Source organism: Ambystoma mexicanum, chromosome 13, assembly GCF_040938575.1.
Source record: "Ambystoma mexicanum isolate Mex_15411 chromosome 13, UKY_AmexF1_1, whole genome shotgun sequence".
Taxonomy (NCBI): Eukaryota; Metazoa; Chordata; class Amphibia; order Caudata; family Ambystomatidae; genus Ambystoma; species Ambystoma mexicanum.
In genome coordinates, this window is record NC_090938.1 from 586909243 (window position 1) to 586928247 (window position 19005).

General features: G+C 48.8%; 1 protein-coding gene across 1 annotated transcript in view; it reads right to left on the bottom strand.

Moving 5' to 3' along the window:
- The window catches only part of DHX8 (DEAH-box helicase 8), a 429571-nt gene that overhangs the window by 101353 nt on the left and 309213 nt on the right, over positions 1 to 19005 (bottom strand). Inside the window, exon 18 of the mRNA XM_069634412.1 lies at positions 443 to 598. Coding sequence (XP_069490513.1) covers positions 443 to 598 — 156 coding nt within the window. The remainder of the gene's footprint in view (positions 1 to 442; positions 599 to 19005) is intronic.

Sequence of the window (19005 nt, forward strand, 5' to 3'; positions counted from 1 at the left end):
TAGTCATATTGTCGAAAAAAAATGTCGACATTTTTTTTTCGACATTATGACTTTTTACATTAAAAGTATAGAATGTCGACATTATTATTTTCGACATTATTTTTTCGACATTTTTGTCTGTCGACATTTTTTTGTCGACATTATGACTATAAACCGTCCAGATCACCACCAGTCATAAGAGGGAACAAAGGTTGCAGAATTGTAAACTGAAACTGATGCTGAGAAGACTGTCAGAATCAGAATGCGTTCTAGTACAGTCATTTGATCCATGACAGTCTAGAAAAGCAGTCTAGAAAGCAGCATGAATCTTGGTTGCCAGAGGATACGCCAACATACTCATTTCCAAATGTGGGATGAATGACAAGGAATATTTCTTCTCTAAAGCCTTCAGGAGCCTTTATTTTTTACTTCATACTTAAGCCACACTATAGCAGAAACAAACCTTCAGAGAAAGCACAGTGCTGGCCAAGTTAGTTCGTTGTATCTCAGGCACGTTGGTCGTTAACATTTCATCTCTGTAAGCACGCTCTGTGTAAAGCCTATAGGTCTTTCCTGGTCCAGTTCTCCCAGCCCTTCCGGCACGCTGCTTGGCTTGGGCCTAGCAAAAGAAATAAAGATTCACATTTAAAAATATCCAAACAGCAACTTTTTTCAGGGGATACCCATACCAGTTTGTTATAACAATTATGATGGCACTTGCAGATTTTAATTTGGTCACCATTTTTAAACTGGAGATCACACTGACAGTAACTAGATGGGTCAACAATTAACCACATTGAGGATGAAAACATGACTGTACATGACAGTGAAAGCCTTGTGCAGAAGACATGCAAGGATTAAAATATTACTTCAGTATCGCTAAATGACTTACCCTTCCTCCCCAAGTATACACATCTTGTATATTTCTTAAATTAAAGAACTATTCTCCTTTATAGTGCAGAATAGTCCAAGATTCACTGTCTGGTAAACCTCCCTTCATTCCCTGTGGACACCAGAAAGGGAAGCCAAAGCAAACCATCTGCGAATAAACATTCAGGAGCATCAGTAAATGACACTATTTTATTTCCTTCTCATACTCACCCTTTTGATCACATTTTGTCAGCAGGAATCGTGCCAGTCTGTGTTTAGGCCTCAAAATCACAACCCTGATCTTACTACTTTCCAAGTGGCTTTTACCCACCTAGCATAGCCATTGTCGAGCAGCCCATTCTCCAGAAAGATGTGTGGTGACAAAAAAACAACAAGCTATAGCTTCAGCCTACACGGCGAACAAGCCCCTCAATCCCTTCGACTCTATTCAAATCAACTTCCCGACCTCCCTCTCCTATATTCTGGCCTCTGGCCGTCAATTGTAAAACAAATATTGTCACTTCCTCCAGGTCCTTTCCCAGCTAAATGTGCCCACCATTCTTTGAAAGGCAACTTACCATCGGCCTGTCTCCTCCATGTTATTCTCTACTTTGTAAGCACTTTGTAAGTACTTTGTTCTTAAGAAATTATGAAGATTGGTTAAAATAAGGGAAGGGCCACACAGGGTTAGTCCTATATGTACTTTATCTAATGTTGCACTTAAAGATCTTGGTGATCAAGCAGTCTATGGTATTTGCAGGGTCACTACTAGGATGTCCAAAATTCCAGCCATTTGGCAAGTTCCAATATCCTGTTTTCTGGTTATTTCTAATGGGAAAGACAATTCAATTGATTGTGCAGGAATGCAGTTGAAAACAAACTTGAGGATTAAAGATATGATTTTATTTGAACAGCCGGATGCTGCTTATGAGTTTTAATAGCCGTGTTGTGAAGGCTGCAAGGATTGTATTAGTCGAGTTGTTTAGATACTTTGGGAGAGGTTGCGTTTAAGTGGAAAATTCATTAGTCTAATAAAAGGAAATAAAAGACTAGACAGAGATGGGATCTTCAGGGATGTTGAAAAATTGTAGAAACCAAGGGCCCCATTCTGAGTCGACAGGTCCGGTAATAAAGTGCCAGTATTCATGTATACCGTCACTTTTCTACTTATGTTTCTGCTGTAAGCAAATAAAGTAAAATGTTGTATATTATAGGTTGGATTTCTCCTACTAAAATTGCTTGAAAGAGAATGAATGGTGCAAGAGGAATAGGAAGCTAAACCAAGTAAGTCTCTCTAGCAGGTTCTTGGTTTAGGCCGATGGAGAGCATCCAGGACTGGTGATGACCCAATTGTTGTCTAAAGCAGACATGGATTGTTTTAAAGATGAGATGGCACTGCAGAAAACACTGATCTGGCACCAGACCAAGGAATTACATTGACAACGATACACATGCATGCAGTAGAGCTCATTAAACAAAATTAATTGGCTACTTGAAGAGCAAGAGAACAGACTCTACCCTAATCACACACTGGATAGGTGGGCACAGTTCTCGCAAGCCTCTTCGATCGATACATTTACTGATATGTATTCTAAAAAAAACTCTTCACTCGAGTGAAACAAAAGACGCTGCTAGACAGTCTGCCAATATGTTCAAATGGAAAGGTTAGACAAAACAAAAGGGGAAAAAACTATGACAGAAGAACAAGTTGCTCACCAACTGTAACTTTCTTTCGATCGGATGTGCCTCCCATGTATTCCTCATTTTATATATTCGTATCATCAGCTTTGCTGCTTTGGAAAAAAAAATTCCACACCAGAGGGCGCCGTGCTTGATGTCGTGGCGTTGATGTGCCTCGAGGGCTGCCGTAGAGTGTCGACGTCATCCGCAGTATAAATGGCTCGAGCCATGCCCATTGGCTTCAGTTCTGTTTTTTCGATCTCAATTGATGAGTTGATAATGCATACCCTTAGACAGTAAGATCTCTAGGAACATTGAGTGTAAAATACATAAATTGTACGGCGGGGTAGGTTAGGAGGGTTGATGAGGAATACATGGGAGGAACTTCCAATCGAAAGAACGTTTCAGTTGGTGAGTAACTGGTTCTTCGAATGGATTGTGTCTTCCCACGTATTCCTCATCTTAGACTCCCAAAGCAGTGAACATTTGGAGGAGGGAGTACTAATTTATTTTACTCATGGACCGTATGTAGAACGGCCTTCGCAAAAAGACCCTTGGGCTGAGGTGGAATCCAAACAATAGTATTTCACAAAAGTGTGCATTGACGACCAGGTGGCCGCTGCACAAATATCTTGCACTGGGACACCCCTCTGAAGAGCCGTCAAAGTCTCCATGCCCTTAGTAGAATGAGCCCTTAGCCCATCTGGAGGTTCTTTACCCGCCAGTTTTTAACACTCTCCAATTGCTAGAATTATCCACCTGGATAAGGTCGGTTACTGCCAGGCCCAATTTGTGGCCGTTGTATCCAATGAAAAGTTGGTCACTTTGCTGAAATTTTGCTCGTCTAGAAATGTAAAAGCTGAGAGCCCTTTTTGGGTCCAGTCTGTGGAGCCTTTCTTCCTCCTTACTTGCATGAGGGGAGGATAGAAAGATGGCAATGTGATCGTCTGAGACAAAGACTATTTTTGGTAGAAATGAAGGTTTGACTTTGTAGAACTTTGTCTTTATGTAAGATGGTGTGAGGAGGCTTACAAGAGAGCCTGTAACTCACTCACCCTGTGGGCTGATGTAATAGCCACTAGTAGGATTGTCTTCAGTGAGAAGCTTTAGCGGACAAGAATCCAAAGGAATGCATGTAAGGAATTTGAATACTAAATTTAGATCCCAAACAGGGACTTGAAATGGGACTGGAGGGTACACGTTAGTGAGACCCTTTAAGAATTGCACAATCAATGGAATTTTAAAGTAAAATACCTCTTCTGAGGAGCGCTTAAAAATAGAAAGCACAGCTAAGTATCCTTTTATTGTACCAATCTGGAGGCCTCGATTGGCCAAATGTAATAGGAAAGAAAGTACCATAGGTGTACCACATAGGAAAGGATCCAGATTCTTATTTTTGCACCAGTTACTGAACTTGTTCCAACGACACCGGTACAAAGATTTTGTTGCTGGTCTTCTGGCCGAAAGCAAAATCTCCATTACGTCGTCCTGGAGGTCCCAATCCTTACATCTCAGCCTCTCAGAAACCACGGCTGAAGGATGAGTGTCTTGACCCCTGGATGGAGAACCCAACCGTCCTCTTGCGAGAGAAGAACCTCTCTTAGTGGAAGACGTATTGGACAGCAGATGGACACGTCCAGAAGGTCCGGGTACCTGTCTACCTGGCCCAATCCGGGGCAAATAGGATCATGGTTTTCCTGAACTTTCTCAACCTCCTGATTATGTGAGGAATCATGGGGACTGGAGGAAACGCGTAAAGGAGTGGCAATTACTAGTCCACTACGAACGCGCCCCCTAGATCTCCTCTTGGAGGAAATTCCTTTGAGCAGTACCTGTTCGCACTTCCTGTTGACACTGGTCACGAACAGATCCACTTGTGAGGTTCCCCAAAGGGTGAAGATCTCTTGAAGGACTTGCTGAGCTAGCTCCCACTCGTGGGACACTTTGCCTGCTCAGAGCGTCCACCGCCGTGTTCTGCTCTCCGGCTAGGTGAACTCCCGCCATAGTCCTTCTTACATTGCCCAGAACCAGAGCTGCATTGCCTCTGCACAGTGGTAGTAACCCTACGCCTCCTCTCTTGTTGAGGTAGTACATGGCCACTGTGTTGTCCGTCATTATCAGGACATTATTTCCCTGTACAGAAGGCAGAAAGGAGTTCAGCGCTAGTCTGATTGCCCTCAGCTCCAAGGTTGATGTGTAGTTTGGACTCTGATAGAGACCAACGACCGTTCATTGTCAGATTGTTTGTGTGGGCTCCCCACCCTGTGAGTGAGGCGTCCGTCACTACTGTTATCTCCGGCCATGGTTGCCAAAAAGATTCTCCCTTGATCATATTGTCCTTGCAAGCCCACCATAGAAGATCTTGAGCCACCCTGGCCGGAACCTGCAAAAGATCCGACATATTCCCTGAAAATTGGGGCCATTGAGTCCTGAGGGCCCATTGAAGGGATCTCATTCTCAATCTGGCCTCTGGCACCAGAAAAATGCAGGATGCCATGAGGTCGAGCAACCTCAGAAAAATCGAAGGCCGGCAGATGCTGGGCATTCTGGAACTTTGTTTTCATCTGCAGAAGGTGATAAGTTCTCACCTCGGGAGGCGAGGCTTTGCCCGAGGAAGTATCCAGGACTGCTCCGATGAATTGAGTCTTTGGAATGGTATGGTATTTGACTTCTTGTAATTGAGGGAGAAGCCCAGTCTGTGTAAGAACTGGCAGGTCATGTTCAGATGTTCCTGGGCCTGTTCGGGTGAAAGTGCCCGATTAACCAATCGTCCAGGTAAGGGTAGACATTAATTCCATCTCTCCGGAGACTCGCTGCCACTACCGCCATCAGTTTGGTGAAAACCTTCGGGGTGGAGGTCAACCCGAATGGCAGAACTCGAAACTGATAGTGAGAACTGCCAATCGCGAACCTCAGGTACTTCCTGTGCTTGAGATGAACCGGCACATGAAAGTAAGGATCCCGAAGGTCCAATCATACCAACCAGTCCTGGAGTTGGAGAACCTGCAGGATCTGAGAAAGGGTTACCATCTTGAACTTGTCCTTCCTGAGGAACTTATTCAAGTTTCTTAAATCCAAGATGGGTCTCAATTCTCCGTCCTTCTTTGGGATGAGGAAGTATGGGGAATACCAACCCTTGTTCCTCTCGGCTAAAGGTACATGTTCTATTGCACCTTTCTCTAGCAGGGTTAAAATTTCCTGCAACAGGAGCTGATCTGGAATTTTGACAGACTTTTATCCCGGTGGATGGTCTGGAGGCCTTTTTTTTTTTTTTTAAAACAAAGGCAATAACCTTGAACCACTGTTTCCAGTGCCCAAGCATCTGAAGTAATCCCCGCCATTCGTTCAGATGCTGAGAGATCCTGCCTCCCACCGGGGTCTTGTGGGTCAACGCCTCAGAGTTGCTTTGCAGCGGCTGCAGCAGCGGCTGAGGGGACAGATGTCACTGCTGGAGCCATCTAGCACCCTTTCCTCGTCCACCCTGAGGACATTTTCTTTGTCCTCTTTGACTAGCCTGTCCTTTTCCTCTTCCAAATGAGGAATACAAACTAAAAGGACGACCCCTCCAGGAAGATGAGCCTGAGCAGGAGTGTTGCTGAGGTTGTCATATGGAAGCGCTAAGTGACTTAGCTGCCGCTATAGAGGTCTGCAGCTTCTCTGAAACGTTCAACCGCCTTGCGGCCAAACAGCCTCAAGCCGGCAAATGGCATATTGAGAAGTCTGGCCTGCACATCCGGTGCAAAGCCCGACATTCTCAGCCACGCAAGCCTGCGTGGCACTGTGCTAGACGCCATGGACCTGCTGATGCTGTCAGCAGTGTCCAGTCCTGATTGAAGGCATTCCCCCATAGCCTCCTTTCCATCTTTCACAATCGCAAGGAAGCAGTCTTGTTCCTTGCCCTTAGGAATGTGTTCAGCCGCTGCACTAATACAATCCCACAGGGTGTGTGTGAATCTTGCAAGGGTGCAGGTCACATTTGTTGACTTTAAAGCCATACTGCTCGAAGAAAAAATCTTGCGAGACCAGGCATCAATTCTCTTATCATCCCTATCTGGGGGAATAGAAGGGTATGCAGATTGTCTAGTGGCTGTAGCTGCCTGGACTACTAAGCTCTCAGGTGTAGGATGCTTAGTTAGTCGGGGTCAGCAGAAGGTGGTCTGCATTTCCTAGCAACATTTCTGTTCACCGCTGGTCCAGATTCTGGGGTTTCCCATGCAGCCATAACCTTCCTTTGAAGTGCTGTGTGAACAGAACAGGATCCTTTTGAGGTCCTTGATTGTGTGTGAATTTCTGTTCCAACCCATGAACTCCACCACCCTATTCATATTTCTATTTACGAGTCTGCATGATCAGCAAGGTCAGGTTTGCCGAATTCCAATTCAAGTGACGTGTCTATTCAAGTGACGTGTCTATACCACTAGCTGTTTGGAGACAGTCAGAGGTCAGACATTTTGGACTGAGGGTCAATCAGTTCTTCAGGAACATCCCTTGTACCATATTTTACCCCAAAAGGGGAAATCTCCCCTTCCAAGAATTGTTCCTCATAAATAAAGGCCATAGACTTCATGGCACAGAATGAAACATTTTACCTGTGGTTTGTGAAGGCATTGACCTTGGTTTCGCCAAAGAAGTCGTTACTGGTGCCAGAATCAAAGTTGTCCTCGACAAAGGCGTAATGGCTTTGATGCAGTCAAAGGAGCTTTAGATGTTCAGTGCCATCGAGGAAGGGGTTGACACTACCTTCGACACTGGCATCGAGTAAGTCTTCGACAGAGGCATCGAGGAGACCTTCGACACAGACTTCGAGGACTGTTTGGCACCTGATGCCATTTTGTCTGGTGTCGCCTTCGGTTTATGCACCGACAGGCCTGTCTTGCTCTTTTTAGGAGGCGTCAGAGAGTTTTCTCGACGGCACCATCGACGATATTTGCTGGATTTAGAGCATCTAGTCTCCAACCTTCCTCTATCATCTTTAGAATGAGCCGGGGCATGGCCTTCACACGATTTCTTCGAGGGGGTCAGGGCTGCGTTCTCGAAGATTCGCATCTTCGAGGCTCTAAAAGCCTCCCATTTTCTAGGGAAATCATGTTTTGATGGACAGGTGATAGCCCCTGTATCAGAAGAGAACGGTGACGCCTCTTCTTCCAAGAAGAAGATTTTCTTGACCGACTCCTCGACCTAGATTTCTTCGATTTATGTTGGGACTTTTCCCTAGACACTGCTGAGCCTTTATTTTTCTTCAAAGATTCCTCCACCACCGCCAATTTACCTCTTCGTTCCTTGAGAGCTTTATTCGTCATAGCTTGACAGGAATCGCAGTCATCAACTCGATGGTCCGGACCCAAACACCAGAGGCAAACTCGATGGGGGTCAGTTATAGACATTTTCTTCTGACAACTCTGGCACTTTTTAAAGCCAGTTTTAGGGGTAGAAGGGTTAGATGTGGAAGACATCTCGAATGACTGAAGCGCCATTTTCATACACACGAAGCAAAAGCTTTCGGAAAAACGGAACTGAAGCCAACGGGCGTGGCTCAAGCCATTTATACTGCGGATGATGTCGACACTCTACAGCAGCCCTCGAGGGACAAACGCCACGACATCGCGCCCTCTGGTGTGAATTATTTTTTTCAGAAGCAACAAAGGTGTTGATACGAATATCTAAGATGAGGAATACGTGGGAAGACAATCCATTTGAATTCAATTTTTGTATTTCTGTGGTCTCATTTTATGGGACCCTTACACTTTACCTTTTGCTGTTGGCTTTCTTGGATCGTTTTACTTATTCTACTGCTGTCTACCTGCCACTGAAGCCCCTTTTTAAGGTGTTGTTCCATTGTGGCTTCTTGGACAGGGGTGCTTTTGAAGCACCCCATTTGGTACCGTAGTGATTTATACCCTGCAATTATGTTATTTGGCATTAGTATCACAATGCCCATATGGTAAGCATGGATGTAATAATGCACTTTTGAAGTCCTACTGCCAGTAATTATGTTTTGGTCCATCTCCTTTTCTGGGGGGCAAGTGGGAGGGACCACAAGGTAGGCCTAAAACGTCTGGTGTGTGGACATGGTGTCACACTGAGCTTAGACGAACAAGTTACTTTCTTACCTGGTAACGTTCTTTCGATGGGATGGTCCGACGACGTATTCCATATCTATGACATGTAATCACCACAGCTGTGGTGCTTCGGAAACTTTTTTCGGCGTCTGCGTCTTGCGTCGATGCGCCGTCGTCGAGGACCTCCTCCGACGTCCGACGTCATCCGATGTGATAAGTAGGACGCACGACGCCCGTAGCCTCAGTTGTAGTTTTTTCCCCCGGAACGTGTGACAGTCAACTGCCAGTCAGACACAAAGCCTTGCGGAACGTAAGCTGCAATCGCAAAAGAAATTCTGCAGCGGGGAAGGCAGGGCGGCAGCGATATGGAATACGTCGTCGGACCATCCCATCGAAAGAACGTTACCAGGTAAGAAAGTAACTTGTTCTTCGAGGGGATTGGGTCCTCCGACGTATTCGATATCTATGACAGACTCCCAAAGCAGTACCAGAGCAAGGAGGAGGGAAAGAATTTAGAATCAAAATTTAGAATAGCCAATCAAATAGCAGAGCAAAGGACCGCCTTGCCAAAGGCCAGATCCTGTCCTCAGATGGAATCGAGGGAATAGGGACGTACAAATGTATGTACTGAAACCCAGGTGGCTGCATCACAGATGTTGCAAATAGGAACACCCCTCTGCAGGGCAGTAGATGCAGCCATACCCCTGGTAGAATGGGCCCGCAAGCCAGCCGGTGGGTCCTTACCCGCCAAGCGGTAACACTCCGAGATGGCCAAAATAATCCAGCGAGACAAAGTCTGTTTCATCACAGCTTGCCCCAAACGCTTTCCCGCGTAACCAATAAAGAGTTGATCGTCCACTCTGACCCGGGACATGCGTGAAACATAAAAGCTTAAAGCTCTCCTAGGATCAAGCCTATGGAGCCTCTCCTCTTCCTTACCAGGATGCGGAGGAGGATAGAATGCCGGAAGAACAACCTTCTGGGCCAAATGAAATTCCGTCACTACCTTCGGAAGAAAAGAAGGACGAACTCTAAGGACAACCCTGTCCTTGTGAAATACAGTGAAGGGTGGCTTAACTGAAAGTGCCTGTAACTCACTCACTCTGCGAGCGGAAGTAACCGCAACTAAAAACACAGTTTTCAGAGTTAACAGCCTCAAAGGGCAAGAATGTAAAGGCTCAAACGGAGCACCCATAAGAAACTTAAGAACAAGGTTTAAATCCCAACCGGGCACCAGGAAAGGTGACTGAGGGAACACATTAGTGAGCCCTTTCAGAAACTGTGAAATTAAAGGGATTTTAAAGTAAGAACACTCTTCAGACGAGCGCTTAAAGATGGACAGCGCCGCCAGGTAACCTTTAATGGTACCCACTTGCAAGCCCCTGTGGGCCAAAGAAAGTAAAAAAGGACAGAACCATGGGGATGTTACATGCAAAAGGATCCACATTCTGAACTCTGCACCAGTCGCAGAACTTACGCCAACGGTACAGAGACTTTGTTGCTGGCCTTCGGGCCGAAAGCAACACCTCCATCAAGTCTTCAGGGAGGTCCCAATCCTTATACCTCAACCTTTCAGAAGCCAAGCGAGAAGGTTGAGGGATCTGACCACTGGATGGAGAACCTGACCCCCCTCCCGTGAGAGCAGATCGTCTCGGTAGGGAAGACGACGTGGAGGGCAGATGGACAAGTCGAGAAGGTCCGGGTACCACGTCCTCCGAGCCCACACCTGAGCAATGAGGATCATCCGGGAACCGAACTTCCGTAACCTCCGCAGCACTTGCGGGATGACGGGGAGTGGAGGAAACGCGTACAGCAGCGGGAATGACCACTCCACCAAAAACGCGTCTCCTAAGGCTCCTTTTGGAGGAAATTCCCGCGAGCAAAACCTTTCGCACTTCCGGTTGACACTGGTGGCGAAGAGATCCACTTGAGGGGTCCCCCAAAGGGCGAAGATCTCCAGGAGAATCTCCTGAGCCAACTCCCACTCGTGAGAGATCGCGCTCTGCCTGCTCAGAGCGTCCGCCGTCACATTTTCGTCTCCGGCCAGATGAACTGCCGAGATCGAAACTTCCTGCTGGATGGCCCAGAACTCGAGCTGCATCGGCTCCCTGCACAGAGGAAGTGACCCTGCCCCCCCCCCTTTTTGTTGAGGTAGTGCATGGCCACTGTGTTGTCCGTCAGGATCAGGACACTCTTTCCTCGCACAGTCGGCAGAAAAGCCTTCAGGGCTAGGCCGACGGCCTTCAGCTCCAACAGATTGATATGGAGTCTGGACTCCGACGGAGACCAACGACCGCTGACTGTCAGCCCGTTGGCATGAGCTCCCCATCCCGTGAGGGATGCATTCGTCACGATCGTCACCTCCGGCCAGGGAAGCCAAAATGGAGCCCCCTTCATCAAGTTGCCTTCGACGGCCCACCACAGAAGGTCCCGGGCGACCGAGGGCAGCACCTGAACCGGGTCCGACATCCTGCCGGAGGACTGCGACCATTGCATCTTGAGTGCCCACTGCAAAGATCTCATCCGCAGGCGAGCCTCTGGCACCAGAAGAATGCAGGATGCCATGAGGCCGAGCAATCTCAAGAACTCGAACGCTGGGAGCGTCTGGGCATGCTGAAACTTGTGCTCCATCTGCTGAATGTGAAGAGCCCTCACCTGGGGAGGAAAACACTGCCCCAGGGAAGTGCCGAGCACTGCTCCGATGTACTGGAGCCGCTGTGTTGGCGTCAAATGGGACTTCTTTAAATTGAGGGAGAAGCCCAGCCTGTGAAGGGAGTGGCAGGTGACGGACAGATGATCCAGGACTTGCTCGGGAGAGCTCCCCCTGATCAACCAATCGTCCAGGTAGGGGTAGAAGTGAATCCCCCCCTTGCCTGAGATGCGCTGCCACCACCACCATGAGCTTGGTGTAAACCCTCGGGGCGGAGGTCAATCCGAACGGCAGAACCCGAAACTGAAAGTGCGAGTCGCCAACCGCGAACCTCATGTACTTCTTGTGCTTGGGATGGATCGGCACATGGAAGTAAGCATCCTTAAGGTCGAGTGACACCAACCAGTCCTGAAGCTGAAGGGCCTGGAGGACTTGAGAGAGAGTAACCATCTTGAACTTGTCCTTACTGAGGAGTTTGTTTAAACCGCGCAAGTCCATGATGGGTCTCAATCCCCCGTCTTTCTTCGAAATCAAAAAATAAGGGGAATACCATCCCTTGTTCCTCTCCGCTACAGGCACCAGTTCTATGGCGCCTTTCTCCAGCAGGGCTTGAATTTCCTGCACAAGGAGCAGATCCGGACTCTGCAAAGAGAGGTTCCCCGGTGGATTGTCGCGAGGCCTGTGCCGAAAGGGAAGACAGTAGCTGTGGGTTATGATCTCCAGAACCCACACATCTGAAGTAATGGCTTGCCACTCTACAAGATGCTGCGCCAGCCTTCCCCCAAACGGTGAACCATGGGACATGGCCTCATGACTGAGTGGGAGCGGCTGCGGCGTTACCTGAGGGCAAAGAGGCAACTGCCCGAGCGGCCTTGGCACCACGGGTACCCTGTCGTCCACCTCTGGTACCCCTGCGTTGGCCTCTTTGACTGCCAGCTCCTCTCGCTTTACTGAAGGACGAGTAATAGCGAAAGGAACCACCCCTCCACTGCTGTCCCCTAGGACGAAAAGGCGGAGGTTGGCGAACTGCAGCGCCCAATGACTTCGCTGCAGCTTTTGAGGTCTGCAACCTCTCGTCAGCCTTGCTGCCAAAAAGGTGTTCATCAAAGGGCATGTTGAGGAGCCGGGACTGCACATCAGGAGCAAACCCCGACTTCCGCAACCACGCAAACCTGCGTATCACGGTGCTCGCCGCCATGGACCTTCTGACGCATTCAGCTAAGTCCAAACCCGACTGAACGGACTCACACCACTGAACGGATGGCATCCTTACCATCCTGGACCATAGCAAGGAAACCAATCCGTTCGTCCCCTTCGGGAATATGTTCAGCCGCTAACGCAACACAGTTCCACAGTGTGTGTGTGAAACGAGACAAGGCACAAATGGAGTTGGCCGCCTGAAGCGCCATACCACCAGAAGAAAACACTTTCTTCGTCCAGCCATCAAAACGTTTGTCGTCCCTATCAGGAGGGATGGTAGGGTACGACGCCTGCTTTGCCGGGGCCGTGGCCGCCTGCACCACCAAGCTCTCCGGAGTGGGGTGCCTGGTCAAGTAGCAGGGGTCGCTACTGGCTGGACGGTATTTTCGCGACAAGGATCTGCCCACCGCCGGGAGACTCTCCGGAGCAGTCCAAGCCGCCGCCACCCTTCTCTGTAAAGCCATATGGAACGGCAGTACCGGGTCAGTTGGGGGACCAACATCAAGGATGTCCGTGAGAACATCCTGCACAAACTCCCCTGGGGGAGCAGACCATCCCAAGTACTCAGAAATTCTAGCCATAAGGCGCCAGTACGAGGAATCGGCATGAGAGCCAGGCTCAGGCCTACAAAACTCCACCTGCGGAGAGGTCTCCAATCCACTGGCATCATGCAGTGACTGCCTCAAATCGTCAAACTGACTATGGCCCGAGACAATTTCATCTGGAACCTGACTAGGAACCAGGCCATCAGAATCCTCATCCGCCTCTGAACTATATTCCAGGTGGCGAAAAGAAGGCACCCGAGAGTGCTTGCTCTTAACCAGAGCCTTCCTAGGGGGTTCCCCCCGTGCCACGGGGTACCTCCGACACGAAAGGCGTCGAGCGAATCGGCGCCGGCGTTGAGAGAACAGGCATCGGCGCCGAGAGGATCGGCGTCAACGTCAGATGCAGCGCCGCCAGCATCGGCGGCGTCGACACAGCCCTCGAAGCCGGAGCCCCGATCGTGTCCTTCGAGGACCTGAGCGTCGACGGCTTCGACGACTTCCTCGGAGCCGGAGCCTCGAGAAAGCCCGTCGACACCCTCGACGCCTCAGACGTCGATGTCTTCCTCGAAGACCTCACAGGTGCACACGGTCTCGAACGGGTCGAGGACCGGGACCTGGAACGGGTACGCCGAGAACGAGTCTCCTTGTCCGAACGGGACCTCTCCCGTGACTCGTGCCGACCACTCTTGCGAGAGGTGTCTCCCGACCTCTCACGACCGACCCCACTCGGGGGCGCGGACGGCTTAGTACCCTGCGACTCGAGAATCGCCAGCATTTTCTTCCCAAGGAAGCCCATTCCTCCGGCGTCGCACGGCTGGTGGGGTAAGCGACGTGCCGGGCAGAGCCCTCCGAAGAGGACCTGGAAGACGACCGGTGTCGGCGCTTACGAGAATGCCTCGAAGAGGCGGAGGAGTGGCGAGACCGACTCCTAGAAGGAGACCCACGAGACTTCCGACGATGACGCGGAGAGTCACCTCTCGAATCATCCGTCGAAAGCCCCGCAGACTTCGACTTCCGGGGTTTGGACACCCGACCTACCGACAACTTCTTCTTACGTTCGCGTAAGGCTTTGGACGTGAGCGACTGGCAGTCGATCCAGTCATCCGTGTCGTGGGCCTCCCCGAGGCACCAGAGGCAGGCGTCGTGCGAGTCCATCACCGACATCTTGGACCCACACTCCCTGCACTTCTTGAAGCCCGGACGCGGGGTCGAAAACGAAGTAGAAGACATCTTCACACGAAGGATTTTCACAAAAATGAACAGGTTCGAAGAACCGAGAAGAACAGAACTCCAAAGAGTCGAGGCGTTAACCGAGATTCAGGAAGCAACATGTTCGCGGAAAAAACGGAACTGAGGCTACGGGCGTCGTGCGTCCTACTTATCACATCGGATGACGTCGGACGAGGTCCTCGACGATAGCGCATCGACGCAGGAAAAAGTTTCCGAAGCAGCACAGCTGTGGTGATTACATGTCATAGATATGGAATACGTCGGAGGACCCAATCCCCTCGAACGGCACCTTCTATTGTAGCTTAAAATGACTTAGTCTGGCATTGTGCCCTTGACATAGGCAGTACATATCCTATGTGCGTGGATCTGAGTGTTTGGCAGCGTTTCAGCCCAGCCTATTTGGCTGTCCACCAAAAACATTGTCTGCCTAGTGTGTCAATGGAGAGCTGCCCATTCCTCTGATTAACTGAATTTCAAACAGAAGACTGGTGTTTTTAGCATTAAGCCCAGATTTATTAAAGAATTAAGCATACTAAAATCACAACACACAACTCTTGTCCACTGAAACGAGTTGGGTTAATGTGTCAAACTTTTGTTACATTGTCTATACCCATTTCTAGGAGTGTATTGAGAACATGTATGTCCAGTATTGTGAGTAATTGTACAATAACGTTTGGTGGCTCTTTGGAGCATTATTAAGAATTGTGAATGTATTCTCTTCCCCTTGGCGCTACACTGTATATACATGGTCGACCAGTGGGTTAACTATCCTGCTGTGTACTAGAGGTTATGGGGGAAATCAATGGCTGTTTGTGTATTGACATTTAGGGTCCTGAACACGATTGGAGCAACACATCACTAACGTCAAGAGTGACCCTTTCCCCCACCCCATAGTCCAATACGGACTGAGTTTACCACCAGGTACAGGCCCATACATTTCACTTAGGAGTGGAAAGGGTTTGCAGGAGCCTTTACTTTCAACAGATTTCCAAAATCCACAAGGCTACTTTATTATGGTAAATGGGGACGACACTGGGTGGTTAGCCAAACCCAATCAAGGTGAGGTATCAGAGCGGTCAAAGCTTAGTCTCAGCAAGGCTGCGAGATTGGTCTAGGACTACAATGAGTCGACAAAGAGCAACACCAGTAATTCCAGACCTTTAGTTTACAGAACTTGGAAAAGCACACCTTAAGTGACAAGGTTGTAACCCCTTCGGTTTAGCCTGAACTACCCAAAGGTTTGGTAGCAATGGCTGAACAGCCAGGGTTAGTCTAGGAGGGAGAAGGGCTGTAGTGAGGCACACAGTACTTAAGAGCATAAACATCAGTTCACTAGCAGTTATATACAAAAATAGTAATTTATTTTATATACTCCAAGGCTTTAGAAATAAATCCTGCAACTACTATTCACACAGTAATATCACAGTAGAATAAAAGGTAGCACACTGTAAAATAAATGTAAAACACAAACGTGGAACAAAACTTGTTACACTAATAAGCAAACTCAATTCTTGCAACCTTAGTTAACCCCTGCCCAACTTATCTTCAAAAGTCCAACCCTATACTAAATGAGTCCGAGTCAAGAGGGACATTGGGGGTACAAAAAACTAAGGGCTGAGGAGGGAAGAGGCAGGTAAAAAGCAGACAGAACAGTCTCTTTGAAGGTTTCTTTAAGTTTGCAGGTAAGTACTAGCTAGTTTTGGCAATTTAAAGCCCAAGGGGTTGTTTGCCCAAATGGGATTTAGGGTGCCCTATTGGGGGGTGCAAGTAACAGCTCAGCTTTAGCCCTCCAAGAACACCTGAGCAACGCAGCAAAACCAAGTTAAGTACCCAGGCTTGGGACAGTACCATACCAATGAAGAACTAGGTGCAGCAGGTTGGTCCCCAAGCCGAGGTGACAGTTGTCACGGGTACGGGTTCCTTGGCCTGGATGGCTGAAGAGGGAACAGACTGATGCACTCATGCAGTGGGACGCCCAGCAGTAGATCTTCTCAGCACTGGTGCATTGGAGCCCTTCAAAAGCTTCGGGTCAGCGACGGGTTCATCTGGTAGACTTTTCTTCGCTTCTCGGTGCTTGACTCAGCTGAGGAGACGTCTCCGAGTGGAAAAGTGCCACTGCAGGCCCAAAAGGATGCCCACGACGTTTCAGCCGGATCCACGCTTCACACAACATCACACTGCAAAATGGCACAGATCCCAAGGTTTATTGAGAGTTTGCAGCCCGGGAGGGTCACAGCTCTTCATGGGATGGCACAAAGTGCAGGTGGTCTTCAGCCTGGTTAGTTCCACCAGTTTAGGGGAGTCTTCAAGGGATCCTCCCTGTCACTCGGAATCAGGTGTCGGGTCTTCAGCGGTCACTCAACAGCTCTGGCGGTTGCTTGGAAGTTGCCGGGGCATCCTTCTACAAATTCTTCTACAGATCTTTAGTCCAGTGGTCGACTGACGTTCAGCTCCAGGACGCTTGCCAATATACAAGAAAACTGGCTGAGCCCACAAAGCACCATTTAATCCTTTCATGCAAATCTGGGGGGTGGCTGTCCAAGGGGGACAGTCAGCCTCCCAGTTCAAACTAGTTCCCAGAAGGCACACTACAGGACCAAGACCAGGGAAGTTTTGGTAACCTCCCCTACTTCCTGTGCTTTCAGGCACTGAGAGCACCTTAGCAGGCAGCCAGTTGATTGGGAGTGATGGGTTAGATGGGAGATGACCAACTTCTCCATGAGTTTGCCCAAGAAATGGGTGATAGAGATAGGGCAATAGTTAGCCAGGCATGAAGGGTCTGCAGATGGCATTTTTAGGAGAGGGTGCACAAGAGAGTGCTTGAGGGGTTGTGGAAAAGAGACAGTGGTAAAGGACTGGTTACAGAGGTCAGTTGTTAGGCAAGGGTGTATGCAGTACCCTTTGGGTGCACTGCAATAACCTCGACCTCCTGGCAATAGGGACCCAACCTTTAGTATAAGTCTGAACTACACAGGTTGGCAGTGTGGCTGAGCAGCCAGGCTTATCTCACGAGGGGTTCTATGTAAGCAGTAATGTGACAGTTTCACAGCAGCAGTTATTCATATAAACACTTATACTCAAGGTTTCTTGATAAAACAATGATTACTTTATTTCTCAGTCAGTTGTATAAGCCTTCTTCAGAAGGGAGCAATATATAACACTTATAATACACTTCAAAAACACACTCAGTTTCTCTAAATCAGATGATACCCATTGGGGATGGCACACAGACACTTCCTACACTCCGAGGTGACTTAAATAGCTAGGACACTGTGGACGTTGATTTACCACTGGTACATTTGGAGCAATACTGAGTTTGATGTAAAGATAAAATAGAGGAATAAAACAAAGGTTAACAAATAAGTCACAAACAGTTAAGTACTTTTAAAAACCTTCCAGTGTAAAATAAGCGTAACCCTTCCCTGGGGGAAAGATAAAGCACAGAGTCAAAGGTAAGAAGAGTCTCTCGGGGAGCCAGGACAGCCAATGTTAATTGCACAATGTCAAGGGGAGCTGTAGATCCTCTTTGCAGGTAGGTAAAAAGTCTTGCACAATGTTTTTAGAAAGGTTTGTAGAAAAGTAGAACACTTGAAGGGCCACAAGATGGGAGGCTTGTGAGGGACAAAGCTTTAGAAACTCTGCAAGGTAACCACCGCAGGTCTCAACTGAGAGCAAGTAAGGCTACACAACAAGAGGTAGGTTCTCCTAGACTTTATAGTACCTCCGGTTAGAAGAAATGGTTCCAACTGGCTTCTGTTCCTGTACAGCTGTGCAGATCCTGTTGTTCCTGAGCCTCAGTCGTGGGGACAAGAGGGAGGACATCTGGGGACTCCTGCTCTGCAATGGGAAGGTCAGCGGCAGCAATGGGCAAACTTCAATTAGGCGGTTCTTTGGTGTTTTAGCTCCTTGCGTCTGACAGCAAATAGCAACACTGCAGTTCTTGGATACCACTTCAGACTTTCCTCGCATCTGGGGTCCCGCACTGGTGGCTCAGGTTTGGTCAGTCCTGCATCAGGGAAGTCCGGAGGATCTTCCTAGCGCTCGGGTCCGACTTAAAAGCAACGCATACAATCTGGTGTTCCTCTCCCTCCCACTTCGGTTCCAGAAGCAGCAGCAGTCGAAATACAACCAGCTTCGAGAGGATGTCCAGACGGGCTTACTTTGGAGTTGATTGGTCCCACCAACTCAAAAGGGGGAAGTCGTCCTTGCAGGGCTTCTCTAGTCGAGGCGTATTTGGAGCTTCAGCACAGCAGCAGGGCTTCACCGGGCAAACCAACAGTCCAGGAGTTGCAGCAGGCGTTTCTTCCGAGTTCTTCTGCGGATTCCTTTGTCCAGTGGTCGACTCTGCCTTCCAAGCCAAAAAGCCTTGCCTTTTGTGCAGGTTTCTCCCATCCATTCTAGCTGACAATCACACAGCAGGGTGGCTGTACTTGCCGGACAGCCAGCCAGCCAATCACCTTTGGGTGCATTCCTGTAAATTAAGGGGATTCAGCACAGGGAGTTTCGGGCACCTCCCTCACTTCCTGCCCCTGCCAGACATACTGGAGCCAGAGGCAGGTTTCACTCGTGAAGCCCACCAAAGACATAACAAACAAAGGGACCAAACCGGTTACCTGGTTTGGCATGCAGAGTAAATCTCAAGAAGGACCTATCTAAGAAGAAATGGCGAAAAAAGAAGACCGGGGCCATTTTGACAACGATGGCACCCATGGGTGCTTTACTGCAGCTGCAAACGCAGCCTGTGGTAAATGCACACCACGGTTGTTAAAAGTAAACCACTGCCACCAGCCAT